The sequence below is a fragment of the Perca fluviatilis genome, chromosome 14 (genome assembly GCF_010015445.1).
Source record: "Perca fluviatilis chromosome 14, GENO_Pfluv_1.0, whole genome shotgun sequence".
Lineage (NCBI taxonomy): Eukaryota > Metazoa > Chordata > Actinopteri > Perciformes > Percidae > Perca > Perca fluviatilis.
The window spans coordinates 34,727,983-34,746,900 of NC_053125.1; the positions used below are offsets into that span (position 1 = coordinate 34,727,983).

The 18,918-nt window shown below is 37.4% G+C and overlaps 2 protein-coding genes across 3 annotated transcripts in view; both read right to left on the bottom strand.

Moving 5' to 3' along the window:
- LOC120572793 (zinc finger protein 239-like) overlaps positions 1-18,918 on the bottom strand; it is an 89,676-nt gene that overhangs the window by 49,772 nt on the left and 20,986 nt on the right. The window lies entirely within an intron of this gene.
- Positions 741-18,918, bottom strand: part of LOC120572626 (zinc finger protein 32-like) — a 20,696-nt gene continuing 2,518 nt past the window's right edge. Inside the window, exons 3-6 of the mRNA XM_039821947.1 lie at positions 10,459-10,706; positions 9,374-9,560; positions 3,919-4,424; positions 741-831 (exon numbers count right to left, since the gene is read on the bottom strand). Of these exons, the coding sequence (XP_039677881.1) occupies positions 741-831; positions 3,919-4,424; positions 9,374-9,560; positions 10,459-10,706 (1,032 nt within the window). The remainder of the gene's footprint in view (positions 832-3,918; positions 4,425-9,373; positions 9,561-10,458; positions 10,707-18,918) is intronic.

Here is an 18,918-nt window from a genome sequence, read left to right on the forward strand (position 1 = left end):
GTTTTGTGGTTCAAACAAGAAAACAAACTATCAAAACGTACACGGACCATTAACCAACTCATTCTAGTCTCGTACTGCTCACAGGTTTTCATTTTTTTTATTTGAGTTTGTGATGTCACAAATGGGGTCAAAGGCTAAAACCCATTAGGGGGCGCTATAGAGACACAATGCCACTCCCAAGCCCAAATCTGATATCAGATTGAAATATTAAAGCAGTGTTTCCTATACGTAGGTTCTACTCGGACGCACCACCCAGGTAGATAAAATCCGTATATATTTTTTTTTCTCCAAACAACGGTGTATTTTTAACAACACACACAGACAAGCTGCCTCCAGCCTCTTGTGAAGTCTTGCGCCGCGTGCATGACAGCATCAACAACGTTACACTTCAGGCTCAGAGGCTTTTGTTAGCAGTAGCATGCTGCTGGTGGGATTAACTGTACTAATAACACTGTAGAAACACTGCGGCCACACCGCTGTGAAAGCTGCCCCAACATCATTTATCAGAGTCTGGTTGTCACAATATCATCAACAGATTCTCCCATGTCTCACATGACACTATCAACTGGAATACATCAATGGTACTACCCCTCTCAGATGACACATGTTGTCAGACACTTAGAATAATAATCTGAGTCTGTCAGCAGCAACAACATAACTTTTAGTGGATGGAAACTTTACATTTTAATTAGGAGTTTAAACACAGACAACAGGAAGAATAAATCCATCAAATCAAGTCACTAATAATCAGCATTTCCTGCTGCTCCACCATTCTTTAGTGTTGGCTGGAAAACATCATCATCAGAGTCTTTACTTTCAGTCTGAACACACCTCAACAGATTTAAAACCACATTCAGTCACAGAAAATACAAACAGGGAATATGAAATGTCAGACAAAGATTATTAAATGAAAAGTCCACAAAGTAGGAAAATATGATGTTAAACTACAAACAATAACTGGAGAGCATACAATTAAAAATGACCAAATTCCAGTATGTCGGTAATGATGGGAGGAATGTTTGGACCAATTTTAGATCGATGTCCAAATTAAGGCCTTCCACAAATTGCTTGTTAAATCATGGACCAAATCGCTGTTTAGTCTCACAATGCTTAAATGCTTGAGTATTTAAAGGGTTACTAAAATGTGTTCAAAGGTTAAAACTAATAGCCCTAGAGCAGCCATGCCATGTCTAGGCTAAGGCTGCACGATAGGAGGAAAATATGAGATATGCAATAACGTTGTTGAATATAACGATATCGATATTACTTGCGATAGATAACAGATATTAAAGTGTACTCAGTTCTGTATTTCTGCAACAAATGTTTGTTGGACTTAAAACAAACAAAAGGAAATCATTTCCAAAAAAATATATTGAACAATTTGAACATTTAATTAAATATAAAAGGCAACACTAAAAAACAAAACTGACAGTTTTTTTAAAGTGTTATGTCCTACTGAGATTTTCTTTCAACTAACACAAAAGACCTCTGAGTGTACTTTACACATTGCAATATGTCACAATGTCACAGCCTTTCGCAATGTGTAAACTGCGCCAGTTGATATTGTGATGACGATACAAAAACTATTGTGCAGCCCTAGTCTAAGCCCAAATGAGAAAGCAGCCCGGAGAATTACTATTTTTAACATTGCTGCAAAATGTTGAGAGATTCTGTTCCTCCTAAAGTCCTTAAACAAAAACAAAGTAAAAAAGTTTTTTAAAAAATGATCATGGAATTGAGGGTGGAAGAGGTCTGGGTGTAATACAGGGGTCTGTTTATTGGACTACCTCGACCTCACATTGCCCAATGAATGGACACGCAGCAGTGTTTTGGTAGTCTCATGGAAAGACTGTTTAACATGTCGCGCATGGTTTACTTTTCTTGTCCTGGACTGTCTATTCTATTGTATTCATTTATTATTTTGTATAATTCTATCCTTATCTTATTTTAGTGCCCTCACTACGGTATTTTATTTTCAACACAATACAGTTTTGTATTTTAATTTTGCCTCTGTTTGTTTGCTGTAAAAATTAAAACTCAAAGTTTGAGTCAGAAAAAATAAAAATAATTTAATGTTTCTAAAGATGAGAACAATGGGCCTCATTCACCAAACGTTCTTAAGAACTAATTTGTTGTTAAACCCCACTTACACAGTTTTCACAAAGATTCTGGCATTCACCAACGCAATTGTTTCAGAAATAGCATTTTCTAGTTTCTATTTGTGTCTTCATAACTTTTATAAGTTCTGAAATATTCTACATTTTTCAGGCAAATTGTAATGAAACCAGGGATTACAGCAAAGGAAAGGGAGTATTGCGAGTATTCTCTTTTCCTGATGAACAAAACTATATTTCAGTAACATCCCACGACAAACCATTGCTGTTCTTTTCTACTGCAGCAATCATAAGCTACTCTGAAGTTACTAAGGAAATTTACCATGAAGATCAATTACAACCACTCATCTACAATGCTAAAATATGATGCGTAGCCTACATACCTCTCTCTCTCTCTCACTCTGTCTCTCGTATGGGCTAAAATATACATTTCCTAAGTAACATTAACTCCCAGTGCTAGCATTTAAGGCAAAGTGTACAGCTGTTTATGCAAATGACAATTGACTCCTCAGGGCTCCAGACTAACTTTTTTCATTTGTTCCTTTACTTGTTAATCTTGTTTAATCCAAACACGATCTTTTTCCTAAACTTAAAGGGATACTTCACAGATTTAGCATTAAGCTTTGTATTAGTAGAAACCCGGTAGTATTTTTGAATGGCTGTGCTTCCCTCCCTCATGTCCCCCTGAGATGAGAGATCTCTGTATTGTGAGTCTGGAAAAAGGCCTAGTTCTAGGGCCTAGTTCTGCACGTTTTCAACCCGCCCATTGGGGGTAGGACTGTCTTTACCCGAAACGAGTTGCTATCTTTCATCCACATAAACCAAAAATACATTTTCTGGCTTTTCTCGGTCTTGAAGGCACCAACTTTTAAAACTGTTTCACATTTCTACAACATAAATGACCCACTTTAATACATATTCATCTTTCCAGCAGTGAAATATCCCTTTAAAGAAGGATTAATGTTACCTTTTGTGATATTAAATTTGTTGCTTTCGTAATAGTTAAATATTGTAAAACATCTTTTTTATCTGTGAAATATTATTCCATCTTGATTAGTTCAGCATTTCTTTTACATGAACATCCAAAAGCAGTACAAAATTCATTTTCTACGAGTCTTTGAGATCAGTTGTTCGTCCCAAGATGGCGGCGGCACAGAAGTAGTTTAAACACATTAACTGTTCAAGTCATTTTTTAAGCGGCAGCAGCAGACATGTTCTGATTAAAGCTTCTCAGTTCTGAAGGTGTGCTTCTTTTGTTAATCTTAAGGGACAATAGACTACATTTTTCAGCAATTTGACATCACCTTAGTAAACAGTGATGGGATTTTTTTTAATTGGTCAGCCTTCAATGTGGAGAGAAGATCAGAATATAACAACTCAGCTATCAGGGCATGAGGAGGAGGCAGGAGGAAACAGCTTGGCTGTGAAACATGTTCACTATGAGGCAGTGTGAATGAGCTGGTGGTGAGATTTAAGGTGACTATTCTGAGAAAAAGTTCCCAAAAATTTTCTATTTCTCTCCCCTTTTTTCATCGCTGTGGGTGGTGTTTTTTTTTGTTCCTCCCCCCCCAAAAAAAATCCCAAAAACCCACCACACTTCCCCCCCTTTCTCCCGTGGTGTGTTGGTTTTTTTTTTTTTTTTTTTTATATGAGTGATTTTTTTTTTTAAAAAAAAAAAAACCAACCCCCTCCTTTCTTCCCTGTGTTTTTTTTTTTTTTTTTTTTTTTTTTTCTTATTATTTTATATTTTTTTTATTTTTTTCTCTTCCTTTCCTTCCTTTTTCCCTTGGTGCGCCCCCCCCGCTGATGTATTTTTAGGTTACCCTGTTGTGTGAAAGCTGCCCCACATTGATCACAGCTGTGAAGATTCTCTCCAGTGTGAATGCGTTGATGGTTTTTTAGGTTACACTGGTATGTGAAAGCTGCCCCACATTGATCACAGCTGTACGGCTTCTCTCCAGTGTGAATGCGTAGATGCATTTTTAGGTTACTCTGGTGTGTGAAAGCTGCCCCACATTGATCACAGCTGTGAAGATTCTCTCCAGTGTGAAGGCGTTGATGTCTTCTTAGGTCACTCTGTCGTGTGAAAGCTGCCCCACATTGATCACAGCTGTACGGCTTCTCTCCAGTGTGAATGAGTTGATGTCTTTTAAGTTTATCCTGTTGTGTGAATGCTGCCCCACATTTATCACAGCTGTGTAGATTCTCTCCAGTGTGAACTCTCTGATGAATCTTTAAATATCTTGATGTTCTGAAGGATTTGTGACAGTGTTGACAGTGGTGACGTTTGGGTCCCTCTCCTCTCCGTTTCTATAGCAACAGACACACAGAGAAAGAGAATTAGGGAACAACCTTCTCTAAACCCTGGACTTGCTCTCACTCACAATTTTAACTCTTCATACAATAATTTATGACAAAATGAAGGAAAATATGTGCCGGTTGCAGACATGTTATTATGGAAGCAAATGTACTCTTCATAACTTTTATAAGTTCAAGGCAAGTTGTAATGAAACCAGGGATTAAAGTGAAAAAAAATCTTGACTGAACTTTTTTTCAGGCCAAGTCATAAGCTGTTCACATCTACCTTTATACAGATAGCACCCCTTTTGCAATTATGCGCTATTGGTTTTTAATGTACAACAAGCTGCAAACAGCAAAGAAAAGGGATTATTGCGAGTGTTCTCTTTTCCTGATGAACAAAACAGTATTTCAGCAACATCCCACAACTAACCATTGCTGTTCTTTTTCTACTGCAGCAATCATAAGCTACTCTGAAGTTACTCAGGAAATTTACCATAAAGATCAATTACAACCACTCATCTACAATGCTAGAATATGATGCGTAGCCTAGATACCTCTCTCTCTCTCTCTCTCTCGTATGGGCTAAAATCTACATTTCCTAAGTAACATTAACTCCCAGTGTTAGCTTTTAAGGCAAAGTGTACAGCCGTTTGTGCAAATGACAATTGACTCCTCAGGGCTCCAGACTAAATTTTTTCACGAGGAGCACAGTGGCCCCCAACTGAAAATTTTAGGGGCACACACCATAAATCAACATGCTAACAAAATTTTCACATTTCTACTCATTTCCACTGTATTACTAATGAATACGTTGATAATAGATATACTATAATAGAATTACAATGTGCTTTTTCTAATTCTGTGTCACATTTTATTGTACTTGTGAAGATGCAGCATAGAAGGTAAACCGACAGCACCATCGCTGTCATGACAGACATGACAAATATTACAAAAATATACCATACATTCAGAATAAAAAAAGTGCTTAGTAACAAAGTGTTTAGTAACCTTTCGGTCATTTCACAGTTAAAAACAATACTTACATTACAAACATTAGGGCCACTGGCCAATAACATTCCACTAGAGCAAGTAGGCCTAAACAACTTGTGCCTTTACTCCCTTAGAGCAGATCCTCCTGGGTTCCACCAGGACAGGGGTCATCAACTACATTTTCCCAACGGCTAGAAGTTTTCTAAGCAGACACTTCGGAGGCGGACTTCCAATTAAAGAAATTAAAATGTATTTATACCTAAAACACCTATTCATGTTCAATATTTCCCCTTTCTAACTTAAGTAATGCTATATTTTTTTACATGTATTAGTGTGAGCAAACTAAAAAGAAAAGGAAATTCACTAACGATAACTTTAACTAGAAGATGATCTCAGACTAGGAGGCAGTTCACTGAGGAGTGATGGTTAAAGTCTGTGATTATGGAAACAATTGTGTCATGATTGATGGAAAATGCTTGCAGACAGAAAAGGCAGGTAAAAATTTCACTGTCAAAGAGGCTGAAGTGAAAAGTTGATGTGGAAAACCGCAGCTTTAATGAGGAATGGACTGATAAGCAGGCCACACATTCGTCTTGTATGCCTCATTTATAATGAAACGATGCCGTTGCAAAATAATACAACCAGCTACAACTAGGGCTGAAACAACTCCTCGAATGACTCGAATAATTCGATTACAAAAAATCCTAGATGCAAAATGACTTGCCTCGAAGCTTCGTTAAATCAATGTTACCAACGTTATATCGCTGACGGATGGTGTTTCCGCACGGAGCACACCAGACGCTGCTCAGTCTGCTGCTGGCGACATATGCCAGAGCGTAAATAGCAAGGGGATAATGAGATACAGGCTGGAGAAAATGACAGAAAGTGTCCAAAGTTTGGAATCAGTTCAAACGTAAATAAAACTAAAACTCTGTACAAAAAAATATTATCCGATTAATCGATCGATAAAGTGCTAGATCAATCGATTAGAAAAATAATCGATAGCTGCAGCCCTAGCTACAACCAGCATAATCATCAAGAGTGAAGAACACGAACATAACGATTGCGTCACTCACATGCATATTAAAGGGGTGATAGAATGCAAAACCGATTTTACCTTGTCATAGTTGAAAAGTTACAATTCTTTCCTCTGAAAATCTCACAATTTGAAACTGCCTCTGAAAATGGGCAAATCCCAACGAGTCACCTGGCTAGAGCCTCATTTGACTCTAGTCTCTAGTCTTTGTCACGCCCCAACATTTACATTGGCTGACCACTGACCTGAGGTCAGCTAGTCTTCTGAATCTAGGTCGCGCAGATCTCTGATATTCCATAACTAAACTCACTTCTGAGACTTTTTTATGCGAGAAGTCAGCTATGTAAAGCTCAAGTATGGGCCATTTTACAGAAATTGATGGCTAATTGCAAATTTGATAAGACTGTGTTGGACTTCACAAGCTCCACAATCTGCACAAGACAGTGTTTGTGTGTGTGCGCAGCTCTGTGTGTGTGTGTGTGTGTGTGTGTGTGTGTGAAATATGAGACCTGCTGTATCGTCTTAAATGTATGTGCGAGTTCCTCAACCAGTCAGCGCGCAGCTCATCTAAATATTCATGGACATACCATATTTGGAAGAAAAGCTGTCGTTCCAAATAGAGCCATTACACAGGGATGCATAGGGCCAAAACAAATAGCACCTGGGACATTTTCAGCACAACCAATGTTACATAGCCCATTAGGAGACCTTAAGGAACAGTGTGAAATACCCTATATAATCATTCTATCACCCCTTTAAGAAGCCACATGCATCTGTTTTGGTCTTAATACATCCATAGATCTACCGCTCCAGCGGGGAGGATGGCTTGTTCAGCCAGCAGTTAAGTTTACAAGAATATGTCAAAATTTTAAGAATTGTGGCAAACTAAGATAAACAGTTAGACTCCAAACCGACAGCTCTTGTTGTAGCTTGTTTGTGTAGAATAGAGCTGTGTTTGCATGAAACAGTGCGGTGGACAAGAGTGGCCTGTGCAGACAGAGCGGATTGAAATATCACCTCCTACATGTTTATGCCTGCAGACGGGTGAGTGCATTGATAAGAATTGACTTTATACTCACAAAGGATTTATTTTAGCCTATTTACACGCCTAGTTCATCTGCGCCAGCGGCCGTTGTTCCTTTACTTGTTAATCTTACACAAATAAGTTAAGCTAATATGGTAACAGCTAGGGGTGCAAGGGATCACAAAACTCAAGGTCAGGATCACGGTTTGGAGTCACAGATAGGATCAGTTTTTGAATCCAAGTTGAAAAAATATTATAGTGTTAGAGTATAGGCAGTTGTGGACGTTATAATAAAAAAATTATTTAATACACTGTCGGTAACAAACCGTAGAGGGCAGCAATACGCCACTTCAGCCAGTAGTCTACCTAATCCAAAGGAGAAGAAAGTGTGTTCTTTGGTAGTGTTTTAATCCAAACACGATAAATTGTGCTACTAGAGGGAAGAACACACTAGACCATGTATACTCTAACATCAAGAAAGCATACATAACTGCTCCTCTCCCTCACCTGGGCCAGTCAGATCACATCCAACTACTCCTGATCCCAGCATACATCAGTCAGGTCACATCCAACTACTCCCGATCCCAGCATACATCCCGGTCAGAAGGACTATACAGCCAAGTAGAAGGACTATCAAAACCAGGCCTGACACTGCCTTATCCCAGCTCCAGGACTGCTTCCAATAAGGACATGGTTGTGTGCAATATGTTACAGACTGAATGTTTACTCAGAGTTCAATGTTCCTACACTAGTTTGTAGGTCTTTTAATTTTGTTTACTTGAATACTTACATTTTAAAGAAAATAATTATCATTATTGTCAAAATTGCCAAAAAGTTCAAGATATTATTTTTTGTCCATATCGCCCACCCCTAACGTGGCTCCACACTGCTAGTCTGTTTAATGATGATTGCACGTTGCTAACAAATTGCCCTAACACAACCTGAATATCAACACGTGCCTAACCCTAAGTAATATTAAACAATCTGCACATTTATCAGCTATTCAATAAGAAACACAGCAAAAGCAATATTATTAAGGCGATGATATCTCTATCTCTCTAAAAAAATAAATGAATAAATGTCATGTCGTACACTTATTGAAATATGAATAAACGTAGTTAATTTTTACACCGATAACGAGGCAGTAGAACCCATGATAGTTTAGCAAGCTAAAGAATAGTTTTAACTTACGTTCTGGGCTAAACACACATCACTTCAACAAGTCCAAAAACGGGAAAGGAATGATAAAGAACAAGTCTCCTGCATTCTATCCCCTTCTCCTGTCTGAGCGCAAGTGATTGGCAGAAGATCAAAGCGATGAGTCTCATCACTGATTGGTCAATCATCTCAGGAGAGAGAGAGCAAGAGTTAATATGGGCTTTTTTACAAGGCTGATATATGTCGTGAGCGCGGTCATCTCCTCCTTCCAACGTGGTTCCAACTTGTAAAGAAACGCACTGTAAGCTACGCAGTGAGCCCCCGCGGCAACTTCAGGAGACTCGGATGAAGCTGGGAACACACAGTTTCCACAACAAGGTAATACACCATGATAATGATATTTTAAATTGTTATTCTCAACATTTTTACCATGGTTTACCATTACACTGGTAATCGTTACATCCCTAATGCGTAAGCAGCCGATAAATATATATTTACTGACCACTGCTCTGAACGAAAACCATCATAATCATATCATTCAAAGAGTTAGGCTACTAATCATTTACACACATTAACAGTTGTAGCTAGGGCTGCACAATATATCCTAAATGTTGCGTTAACTTGAAAACAGGTAAACCTTGTGGTGCATTCAAAGTTATTGAAAAGTACCCTTCTCTCATCTGTTTTTGTCATCTAAAAGACATCTGTGAAACCCTCTCCAGTCTGGAGTAACCTCTTTCCTTCACTCACCTCCTCCTCCTCCTCCTCCTTCCTCTTGCTCCCTCGCTCCTCTGAGTCTCCCGAGGCCTCACTGACAACTTTCCTCTTGCCCTCCTTCTTTTTCTCCTTTTTCTCCTTCTCCTTGTGTTTCTGCATGTACTCTGTGATAAGGTCAGGGCAGTACAGGTTGACTTGCGGCTCCCATGCGTTATCCTCACTGGAAAGGTGAGTGCAGACAGAAGAAAATCTCCTCAGGCATTGTTTTTGGGCAATACATTCTCACTCTAATTTGTATTATTCCTTTTTTCTATTGCAATTTTGTAAGGTTATTTGCGGGTCTGCGACTTATATATACATATACTAGAGCTGTCAATCTTCCTCTATAATACCATTCGAATTCCATTTGGTTTTCTTTTTAATATTCAAATATTAGAATATTTAAAGCTCAATTGCAGACTGTAAAATAATATGTACTACTTAGGCATATGCATTGTCAATGCCTTTACAAGCATGTGGTTGTTGTTACACATTCTGTCCACTAGAGGGGCTTCTAACATCCGCCTGGCCTTGAAAGGACCTGTACGCAACTTTGTTTTCAGTCATTGTCCACCACAAGCTACTATTTTAGTGATTTATAAGCAACCTCCTTTTGCAGATTGCCAGCTGTTAGAGGGTAATATATGAAGTAGATGCTAACTGACAGCTTAGGTAGGATAACAAAGTTTAGCTATAAGATAACTAATGATTAACAAAATGCTACGTTTTAAAGTCGCTATTAAAACTCATTTTCATTAAAAAAAACCAATTCTTACGATTTTCAACCAGGCTTTTTCTCCCCTTTTTTTTATTTTTTTTTTTTTTTATTTATTTTTTTTTTTTTGTTTTTTTTTTTTTTTTTTTTTTATTATATTACTTTTAACTTTTTTTTTTTTTTTTTTTTTTTTTTTTTTATTTTTTTTTTTTTTAAAATTCTAAAAAAACGTAGGAAAAGAGAAAAAAAAAAAAAAAGTTAATTTATTTTTACTAAATTATTTTTTATTTTTTTTTTTTTTTTTTTTTTTTTTTTTTTTTTTTTTTTTTTTTTTTTTTATACATACAAATAGACTCATACTTACTCTGAGAACCCCTTCCATTTCAGCAGAAACTCTACTCTTCCCTTCACCACTCTGTGGTCCAAAATCTTTTCCACCACATACTCCTCCTCCTCTTCCTCCTTCACTGCTGTTGCAGCTGCAGGAGGTGCTGCAGTCTGCTCCTCCTCCTCTTCCTCCTCCTTCACTGCTGCTGCAGGCTGCTCCTCCTCCTCGACCTTCTTGCCCTTCTTTCCTGCTATGGTCGCCAGCTTGACGTCTGCTGAGGGCTCCTTTGGTAGACCCAAGGGGGAAACATGCAGAGATAATGATACAAGGGTTAGAAGAACTAATGGGAGGTGGGAGTGAATTATAGTTTACCATGTTTTACTGTATTAAATAGGGCTGGGTACCGAACGTCGATACTTTTATGGTATCGAAAAAAATATTCCAATCCTATGAGTATCGAAAAATTCTTTATCTTTCGGTGCCAAATTTCGGTTCCAAAAGCGTCTTAGCGCGTAAGCGCAAGCTTATCTGTCCTCTCTGCATATTGACACAGAGCGGAGCTCCGACCGACACACACACACACACACGCACACGGAGAGGTGCGGACGGAGTAAACTGTCTGCAGTTTTGTTGAAGTCACAGAGAGTCACGGTTGGTTTCAAGTGTGGTTACAGTTTTTAAAACTTCACGCACGAACAGCGTTTGCTGTGATATGATATTAATGGCGAGCGAAGCGGTTCGCGGTGCTGTTGACGTTCCACTTCCTCTTACAAGCAGCCACAACGGTGGTTTCTCTGCCCTGATGACTGACTGACAGGCTGAGCTTGCAAGGCAAGGCACTTTTATTAATGTTACTCTGAGTGAGCAGTTTTACCAGATTTTTTTTAATTTTGATAACTGTTTTGATTCACAATTAAGGTGGAAATAAAAGCTTTGTGTTTAATGTATTTTTGTTGATGTTGAAATGGATTTTAAAACATATGGTATCGAAAAAAGTATCGTTAGGAATCGGTATCGAAACTGAGGTATCGAAATTGGCACCGGATCGAAAGATTCTGAACGATACCCAGCCCTAGTATTAAAATATTCTGTGTGAATGGAGAACAAGCAAGGGCTGATGAGGTGACCAATCCATAGGACTTCAGAGTGTGAAGTATCTCCTGCATTAAAACTGAAATAACTACTAAAACGTAAGTCACAAAAGTCATTAACTGGAGCTACAAGCTACATGCACAGTAGCCTCAATCAACAACAGTTCATTTACCAGAAAATCGCCAGATGTTCCTCGGCTTGCAAACCTCTGTTTGTACAACAAAGTTTGAGCTAAAATGACAAGTTTTGAAAAACCTTTTGATCGTGCAACAAGGCAGGCCTGGTTGGTTCTTTCGGGGAATAATTGACCCTAACGACAACCACATGCTTATAGTGGCATTGACAATGAATAAGCCTGAGTAGCGTAGTGCATATTAATAAGACTGCATTTGAGCATTAAATCTTTGAATATTATTCGAATAACGGTATAGCAACCTGTCCCCTAACTTGTTGCTCTCTCTAATATAACCAATATAAGCTGATCTGTTTAGGCTACAGAACGCGTAGTGAAGATAACAGGTAGATGCTGAGTCTAGGTGCTAGTTCTGGGTTTATCACCAGGTTCACTCAGGTGTGTCGGCCAGAACACCACTTAAGGCCAAATATTCCAGAGTATGAAATGAAGAGCTGAGAGATGGTTCTTATTCGGTTTATTTCTTTCTCTTTCTTGTGTGTGTGAGAGGTTGAGTGTGGTTTCTATAAAGAGAGAAAAAAAATGCAAATGAATAAAGGAAACATATGTATACACTCATTTTTCCTCAAGCAGTAATATACATTACCAAACGTAACAAACAATAGTCAGAATATGGCTATATAGCTCTTAAACTCCAATAATGTAAGCAGAGAAAAGGATTCAAACGCTTAATATATGGGATTCTCAGAGATGTTCTCCCATCCATTAAGTTACCACTAACGTAGCCAACACTTCCTGTTATTTATGATACGCTTTAAAGCCTCCAACTAACTAAACGGCCGGATGCTTTTATTGTGAAAACCCCGGACCGGATGCTATGTTCCGTCCGAGCTAGCAAAGCCTCGATAGCAGTACAGATAACTCTATTTAACACCAGTTACTTCTTATTTTACTCAACCGCCAAGTACTGAACAATCCTAACAACAAGTAGTAAAAGTATAAACATGTTTAAACACGATATTACATATAATATAATTAATAATATTATATTGTATTATATTATAATTAGCACAATGGTTGCATAGCGACCTCTTAAACTCCTAACTCTCATCCACATTAAATACCAGAAATAACAGCTGCTTTAACAAAAGAAATACAATATAAAATCTTCCCTTGATGAGTGACCTGTATCTAGGCTATGAATAGCTTCCATGGAGTCTGTACATATTAGAGCTCTCAATGGTTTAACCTCTTCAATCCACCTAAGAGCTGTAATTATCCCAGTCATCTCTATAGAGTATACAGATAGAACATTAGTTAACCTATATCCATCTCTTTTGTTACATTCTGGTATATATATCCCAATACCAAAATGCCCATTTTGTGGATCTTTTGATCCATCTGTATATATTTTAACATATACATAGAACGACATTTTTATATATCCCTGGCAATATGCTGCAAAACTTTGTTCATTTGGATACTCTGTCTTTCCTTCCAAAAGTTCACTGTTAATCTCTGTGATGGAAGAATCCATGCAGGAATAGCACTTAGAACCAGTGGAGGACTACATTTCATTTCTTTAAGTCCATATTATTCTGCTATACTGTTGATGTTCCAACCAAACCCTGTTGATTTTTTTTTTTATTCCCAGCGATCATTAAAAAGTGAAAGTGCTGAATTATTAATACTTCCCAACAACCTAACCCAGTATGTTAGAGACAATTTAAGACACCTTAGACTGAGTGGAGATTCTTCTGATTCTACTAATAGAGCACACATAGTGGTTGTTTTTATAGCCCATAAAGCAATTCTTATAGCTTTGAAGTGCTCCTCTCAAGTTTTCTTAAAGAAGTTTTGCATGCTGAACTATAAACTACATATCCATAGCAGTGTTTCCTCTAGGATTTTTTTTAGCAGTGGGGGCAGATCTGTCGGAACCCCCCCCCAGTCCCGCCGCCAAATGTTTTACGTATTAAACGGAACAGACACTTCGCAGCGACACAAACAAATATATTTATTCACCTCTATTCACACACAATGAGGCATATTTTCATTTCGTTTTGATTGAACTGTATTTTTGAGGAACTGTAGGTCTACAAAATTAATTTTACAAGAAATTCTTCATAGGGAAACCAAAACCCAAAGTTGGCTATAGTATGAAACCATTCATAATGAAACTAATTGCATATTTGCCTCAATGGCAAAGTTGGCAGCCTTGCTATGTGCATTTGATTTGTCTTGGCTTTTGGAAAAATAACTCCAAGGCTCGGTTATAGGGGAATTCAGAAAGAGGTGGCCCATTAATGCTGAGTAGCATACATGCTGCTAGATGGTCCCCTGTGGCATGGACGGTCATTTTGACCATTTTGAAATTTATATGTGTAATAACTTTGCTAAATAAAAAAATACAATCCTGCATACCTGACTTTTCCTAAAATAGTCTGTATTTTCATTTAAAATTGTTTTTAGGCTATATACATTACACAAAAGGCAAAGAAAATACAATTTTACCTATTTTGGCCATTTTCTGGGTTTTGTTTTTAATCTTTTGCGTGGTTGAAGATGCATCTTGGTTGCTTAATAATAATCATAGTCTCTGTCAGAGAAACGTAACTAGCGGTCTTGAGTAACAAGTGTGGGCATTAAGGGCATTAAGGTGGTAGCCTAAGTGGGCAGAAGAGAGATAGAGAAAGAGGAAGCAGACTTGTTGTAGATGCAACTTGAGCAGAGTTAGTGGTTATTCATTTTATAACGTCGGCCCTGGAGGTAACGAGTCTCTCCTGGTTTTCTGATCACGGTTGGAAACGAAGCGATCAGGAGAGGTTAACCCATTGAACATTTTAACAGCTTATTAATGTGCGCTTGTTGCCCCGTGTGCGCTGATGCGCTCATCTGTTGACATTTCCGAATGCCTTCCTACAGTTGCTTAATAAAAAAGGGCTTTCCACACAAACAAACGTAGCCTACATCATTAGTATGAGGAAAAAAATGAGAACTGTGTCGGGCTCGGACACAAATTTCTTAATGCCTGTGGGGCTTGGGTCGGGTTCGGTCACGGCTCTGTCGGACGCGGGCCGACTCGGACAGAAAAATTTGGCCCGATCCGGACTGGGCATCACCGATGGGCCGAAGGCAAAGCCAGAGTCGGTAACGCAGCGGCGCACGGTCCGAGCTGCGCTGCGCACCGCAGCAGACACCAAAACGGAGGCAGTGCCAGTTAGGTTAGGTTATAAATGTTCAAATAACAAAGCCTACTTTTAATTGTTATTTGGCTGGAATTATGTTGAATGAATTTCCCCCAATATGTTTCGGGACATGAATGTATGAAATAATCATGGTTTAGCCTACTATGCCATATGATATCAGGGGCGTTGTATTGAATCAACAGCCACGTGCAATTTAGCTAGCGGTGAAACTAAAAATGTGCAAGCACTATAGACTAATACAGGCTTAAATGAACTGACAATATAAGTTAGGCTATACGACTTACAGTTCTCAAGGATGCACACATGCCATCTCAACTGGGTCCTCCGGACAGCCTGTCTCTTTTTTCTTTCTCCCTTTTATCTGAGTGGCACGCGGGCCCACTCGCGGTGTGAAGCGCGTGTCCGTGCTCTCTAACAATCACTGCTGATAGACGGCCTTTTTCTGATACCGTGGCGGGAGAAATCTAACCGTGGCGGACCGCCACTTGCCAATCAACATAGAGGAAACACTGCATAGTCTATGGTAGATCTTATTAAAGCTTTATATATGTATATCAGAGACTGCTTATCTACTCCCCAACAATGTCCACTGAAATCCATTAGATTTAGAACCATTTTACATTTTGTTTCAACATGCTCTATATGATGTTTCCATGTAAGTCTTTCATCCAACCTCATCCTCAAATATTTATTTGCCACACCTTTCTTTATCATCAAGCTGCCATACTTCCTCATAATACATCCTACTGCCTCTGGCTGCAGGAATGATGGAGAAATGCAGCAGCAACACAATCTGAATAAGGCTTTTATTTTCCAAAACTCCCAGACGGCTCTTAGAGAAATCGAAAGCCATATGCACATTGTATAAAGCCAAATCAAAATATCACCGAAGCACGTCAAGCTTGAGCTACCACCTACGAGCTAAGCATAGTCCAGTTAACGGGACTCAGGTTGATGCTAGCGGGCTCAGGCAAAGCACTATTTTGGAGAGTGCTACTCGCCGACCTGTTGATGAAACCAAATCCCCAAATAATTACTACAGCTCTTGCGAAACGGGTTGCAACTAACTGCAGACCTGTCAGCATCGTAGAAGACTCGGGTCTTAAAGAAGTACTATGGTTGGCATGTTCTGGCTCGTCTCATTGCCGTCGAGGGGGACAGTAGTTTCACGCATACACAGCATGTAATGACACGGAGAAAGCAGCCACACTGGAACTGCTGCAACGTGCAAACACTGTCTCATTAACCGGTGATCACTGGACATCAGTGAGTAATCAAAATTATTTAGAAGTTAATGCACACTATATTGACTCTGGTAAGGATAGGGACTTTCAGTTTTTTAGTTAGGTACTTGGATGAATTGTGCAATAATGACAGTTTCACACATTTTTCTTTTGTTTACAGTAAATAAATAATAACAAATACAAATCTTAAAGACAAGTTTATGAAGTAACTTTCTTTGCATTAATTTGATTCCCAATCAAGATACACTAGTAAGAATGGCTTTCCATTGTTATATGTAACTAACTATAGAAATTCAGCGATTAAAAAAATTAATCGTTTGACAGTCCTAATATATACACACACTATAAATAAATATATACACACACATATATATACACACACACACACACACACATATATATATATATATATATATATATATATATATATATATATGTAATGATGACGCTTAATGTATATATGATAATTAAGCTAACAATAACAATGATGACGTAATGTATGATGTGTTAATAATATGTACGCAATGAATACATAATAATACTAATATGCAACATATTAATACTACATATATACACACGCATAATACTCATAATAATACCGTATATGCGTATATGCAGCCAATATGCACATGTATTAATAATACACACATATGCACATTAATAATACACACTATACGCATGTAATAATACGCACATACACACATATGTATGCACGTAAGTAATACGCATATACGCATGTAATATGTAATAGGCACATATCACGATATTTACGTATACGTAATATGCATATGCACCATGTATATACCGCAACGTAATAATAATAATAATATGCACACACATATAATATACAACACGTAATAATAATATGCACATGCAATAATATATGTATATAATAATAATATATAATACACAGTAATAATATGCACACAGCAGCATATAATTATACGTACTATGCACATATGTATACAGCTATACGTATGCATGCACGACGTATGTACAGTACATACTTACATATGTATCGCATACGTACTACATACGTACGTAATAATAATAATAATACGTATGTAATAATATGCATGCTACTAATAATAATAATACATATACATGCGCTTAATAATAATAATATAATAATAGCAGCCTACGATATGGTAATGCGTAATATAATACGTAATGCAATAATAATATGCGTATATGTATAAGTATGCAATACATACGTATAATACTACGTATATTTTATATGCGCACGTAATATATATGCGTAATATGCATGCGTACAATACATATAATAATAATACGTATTATAGTACTAAATGCAGCCTATAATGAGAATATATTAATTAATATAATATTATACACACATATGGTTGTATGTAGCACATAATATGTATACATATACACATATACTACGTTATACATAATACGTTACGTATGCGTACACAGTAATAATTAATACTGCACATATATGCAATACGTATATACATTGCAGCCACATACGTAATAATACGCTGGATTACGTATAATATGCGTATATGTACACATATATATAATAATATGCACGTAGCACTTAATATATGTACGCACATACGTATATGTAATAATACGCATGTATATAGTATATGCACGCTTATATGTAATACTGCATATACATACATACGTATATATACGCATGTATACGTTATACACGTAATAATATGTATATGCACATACGACACGTAGTACGTATGCCAACCAGCCAATGTTAATAATAATAGCTGCATACATGCAATACATACACGTACGTACGTAATAATATGTGCTGCATATAATATGTATGCCGCACACGTATGTAATATGTAATAATAATAATACCTGCATATGTATGTATATACGCATATAACACGTAATACACGTATATATACGTATAATATGCACACTTTATATATATGCGTAATACGTAATAATAATACTGTATGCAGTACGCGTAATACGTATACGCACGTATGCGTAATACGTACGTATGTCAGCAATAATAATATGCCGCACGTAATGTAATGCATATGTACGTATAATATAATATACGTAATATGTATGCATGTAATACGTAATAATAATACGTAATACGTAATAATAAGCGCCGTAAGCGCAATAATAGTAGCGTAAGCGTATACGTAATAGCGTAGCGTATGCACGTAATGTATGCGTAATAATAATACGTATAGTAATGCGTAGCATGCTAATAAGCCGTAGATCGGTAAGCGTATGTTACGTACTAGCGTATGTATGCGTACGTAATACGTATAATAATACGTACGTAATATTATATAATAATAATATGCCTGCATATGCACGTAATACGTAATAATACGCATATGCACGTAATAATAATATGCGCACGCACGCATACTTGCACGTATGCACACGTAATACGTATATATGCGTACGTATGCGTATGTATGCACGTAATACGTAATAATGTATGTATGTGATAATATGGCATATGCATATGTAATAATGTTAATATATGTATTATTGTAATATTAATAATATGTATAATAATGTTAATAATAATAATATGGTAATAATATCTGCCGTAATACTTGCAATAATATGCACGCACGTAATACGCACGTATGTAATACGCACACGTAATATTATGCGCACGCATGTAATACGCATATATGTACGCACACACGTATGTATACTACGCACGTATGTAATACCGTAATATGCACATGTAACAATAATAATGCGTACGTATGTATGTGCGCACGTATGCGCACGCGTATGTATGCACGTAATATGCGCACGTATGTAATACGTATGTATGTACACGTAACCG